Here is a 3,363-nt window from a genome sequence, read left to right on the forward strand (position 1 = left end):
TATTTGTTTGATTGAATGGCGGATGAAACAGATGACAAGTCTGCTCGTTTTGTCGTTGGTGGGGAGCCAATATACACCCCCACGTCAACATCTTGCTCTGAAGATGAAGTAGATTCTTAGATTTTTAAATACTATTAGTACATATTTTTTCAAAACTTTGTCTCTAGTTGTCTAGTCAATAATTTTATAATTTTCTAATCTAATTGCTTTATTCAAATAAAAATACTATATCAAATGTTTACATAAATTTTTCTATTATTTATTCATTTTTATTAAATATTCATTTTTTTTATTGCTCTTTTGAATTTAAACTCAATTGGAATAAATTAGAGTTCAGATGATGATGATGATGATGACGATGAAGACAACGATGATGGGGGAAGAATAAAAGTTGGGGTATGTGCCATGTCGAAGAAATCACATTCCAGGCCAATGCAAGAGATCCTAGATCGCCTGATCAGGTTCAAACACATTGAGACGTTTGTATTCGACGAGGATACGATTCTCAATCAACCAATTGAAAAGTGGCCGATCTGTGACTGCCTAGTCTCATTCCATTCGAAGGGCTTCCCACTAGAAAAAGCAATTCAGTACGTCGAAATGAGGAAACCTTTTGTCATCAACGACTTGAAAACTCAGTATTGTCTGCAAGATAGGTTAGGTTTTGATGATAATTACGATAGATGGGATGATGATGATGATGATGTTTGCAATGATGATGATGATGATGATGGTGGTGGTGTTTATTCAGATCAAAAGTCTACAGAACTTTAGCTCATCATGGGATTGACAAGCCAAGATATGCTGTTATGAATAGAGATCCAAGTGCTGAAGGTGATGGTGATGATGATGGTGGGAATGATGATGGTGACGTAGATGTTGATAATAGTTATGGTGACGTTGCTGATGGCTGTGTTGATGATGATGATAACCCTCATCCCCAAAACTAGGGATGTGCCAATTTTCCGAAGCCGATGACTACATAGAAGTTAATGGTTCCGTATTCCACAAGCCATTCGTTGAGAAGCCAGTCAATGCAGAGGACCACAATGTCTACATATATTTTCCAAGCAGTGCCGGAGGCGGGAGTCAGAGACTGTTTAGGAAAGTTAGTGAAGATGGCGTCTTTTTTTTTCTTTTTTTTCTATTTGTTTTGTTTTAAAGTTATTAAAGATGTTGTTTGTTGTTTTTGTTTTTAGTTTATTTGTTTATTTGCAGTTTGTTTTGTTTGCACGTCTGTATGTTCTATATGTATGAATGTAGTATATTATACGTTTGTATGTTTTTCCGTCCATATCTGTATGTGTGTGTGTATGTATGTGTGTTTGATCAATCACGTGATCACTTCCCCATTTCAGATTGGCTGCCGTAGTAGCGTTTACTCGCCAATCAGCACCGTTCGTAAGGTTGGATCGTTCATGTACGAGGAATTCATGCCGACCGATGGGACAGATGTCAAAGTCGTTATCATCACCACCATCATTATCGCCATCGTCATCATCATCATCATCATCGCCATCGTCATCATAATCACCACCACCATCATCATCAATGTCATGAATAGCAACAACCTTATCGTCAGTGACATCACCATAATCACAATCATGTCCGTCGTCAACATCAACATCACCGTCATCATCATCGTCATCATCTTTTTTAATCATCGTCAATGACGTCATCATCGTCGATGACGTCATCATCGTCATCACCAGGTGTATACAGTCGGGCCAGATTACGCCCACGCAGAAGCCCGCAAGTCTCCTGCCCTGGACGGAAAAGTGGAACGAGATAAAGATGGAAAAGAAATTAGGTCACCCATGACGATGATGACGATGATGACGATGACGATGATGATGATGATGGCATTTGTATTTTTGGTTTTAACAGGTATCCGGTTTTGTTGACGGCCAAGGAGAAAATGATTGCAAGGACCGTCTGTTTGGCTTTTAAGGTGACGTTTGTATGTCACCTTAAAAGCAAATGTTTGTTTGTTTGTATGTGTGTATGTTTTTATGTATGTTTATATGTTCCTACGTATTAAATAAACCAACCAATCAACCAACAAAATCTACCAATCAATCAATTAACCAACCGAAACCAACCAACCAACAAATTGACCAATCAATCAATAAACTGACTAACCAATCAACCAATTGACCAATCAATCGATCGATCACCAAATGAACCAACTAACCAACCAACCAATCAGCAAAACGTTTGTGGATTCGACCTACTGCGAGCCAATGGCAGGTCGTACGTCTGTGACGTCAATGGCTTCAGCTTCGTCAAAACGTCACCAAAATATTACGATGACTGCGCTAAAATATTGGGGTGATTAAGATGATGATGACGATGATGATGACGATGATGAAGATGAAGATGATGATGACGATGATTGCAATGATGATGATGATGATGATGAAAATTAACAGCCAAAATCATCATCATCGTCATCATCGTCATCAACATCGTCATCATCGTCATCATCATCTTCGTCGTCATCATCATCATCGTCATCATCATCTTCGTCATCATCATCATCATCATCGTCATCATCGTCATCATCATCGTCATCATCGCTACCATCACCACAGTAACATGATATTGAGACAGTTAGCCCCGAGTTTGCACATTCCCTACAGCATAACCTACCAATCGGAGGACATCCCTATCGTGCCAACGACATCCGGGACTATGTGAGATACTCGTGATGATGATGATGATGACCTTCTTGATATTTTTGATGTGATTGGCTTGTTTTTAATGTTTTTAAAAAACTACCGGCTTAATTCACTATATCAGTCCAACTTTCCAAAAAATTGAACTATAGCACTGCTATAACCGACCCCTTGAACCTGTAGTCTATATCAGTCCAACTTTCCAAAAAATTGAACTATAGCACTGCTATAACCGACCCCTTGAACCTGTAGTGTAGTAATCCTCTCTACATGGATTCCTGACTTCTGAACAGACTTAGATGAACTTTATCTGAAAGAAGATTGTGTGTATGTGTGTGTGTGTGTGGTGTGTGTGTGTGGTGTGTAAGAAGACTGTGTGTGTGTATGTGTGTGTGTGTGTGTTGTGTTTGTGTGTGAATATATGCATGTGTTTCTGTATGTGTGTTTAAGTTGCGTATTTAATGTTAGTGCAGTAGTTAAAGGGTCTGGCACTGTTGTTGCAGTGGCCGGGTTTTAATGCAGCGGGATCTCCGCCTGACATCACCGTAATCACTATCACCACCAACATCATCATCGTCATGATCATAATCACCGCCAACAACAACATCATCATTGTCATAATCACTATCACCACCAACAAAAACATCATCATCATCATAATTACTATCACCACCAGCAAAAACAT

The 3,363-nt window shown here is 39.0% G+C and overlaps 1 protein-coding gene across 1 annotated transcript in view; it reads left to right on the forward strand.

The window, feature by feature from the left end:
- Positions 1–339: 339 nt before the first annotated feature.
- The window catches only part of HELRODRAFT_149890 (hypothetical protein), a gene marked incomplete at both ends in the record, with an annotated part of 4,514 nt that continues 1,490 nt past the window's right edge, over positions 340–3,363 (forward strand). Inside the window, 8 exons of the mRNA XM_009018920.1 lie at positions 340–656; positions 752–834; positions 951–1,108; positions 1,359–1,463; positions 1,713–1,810; positions 1,888–1,951; positions 2,210–2,331; positions 2,595–2,696. Of these exons, the coding sequence (XP_009017168.1) occupies positions 340–656; positions 752–834; positions 951–1,108; positions 1,359–1,463; positions 1,713–1,810; positions 1,888–1,951; positions 2,210–2,331; positions 2,595–2,696 (1,049 nt within the window). The remainder of the gene's footprint in view (positions 657–751; positions 835–950; positions 1,109–1,358; positions 1,464–1,712; positions 1,811–1,887; positions 1,952–2,209; positions 2,332–2,594; positions 2,697–3,363) is intronic.

This window comes from Helobdella robusta, assembly GCF_000326865.2.
Source record: "Helobdella robusta unplaced genomic scaffold HELROscaffold_23, whole genome shotgun sequence".
Classification (NCBI taxonomy): Eukaryota; Metazoa; Annelida; class Clitellata; order Rhynchobdellida; family Glossiphoniidae; genus Helobdella; species Helobdella robusta.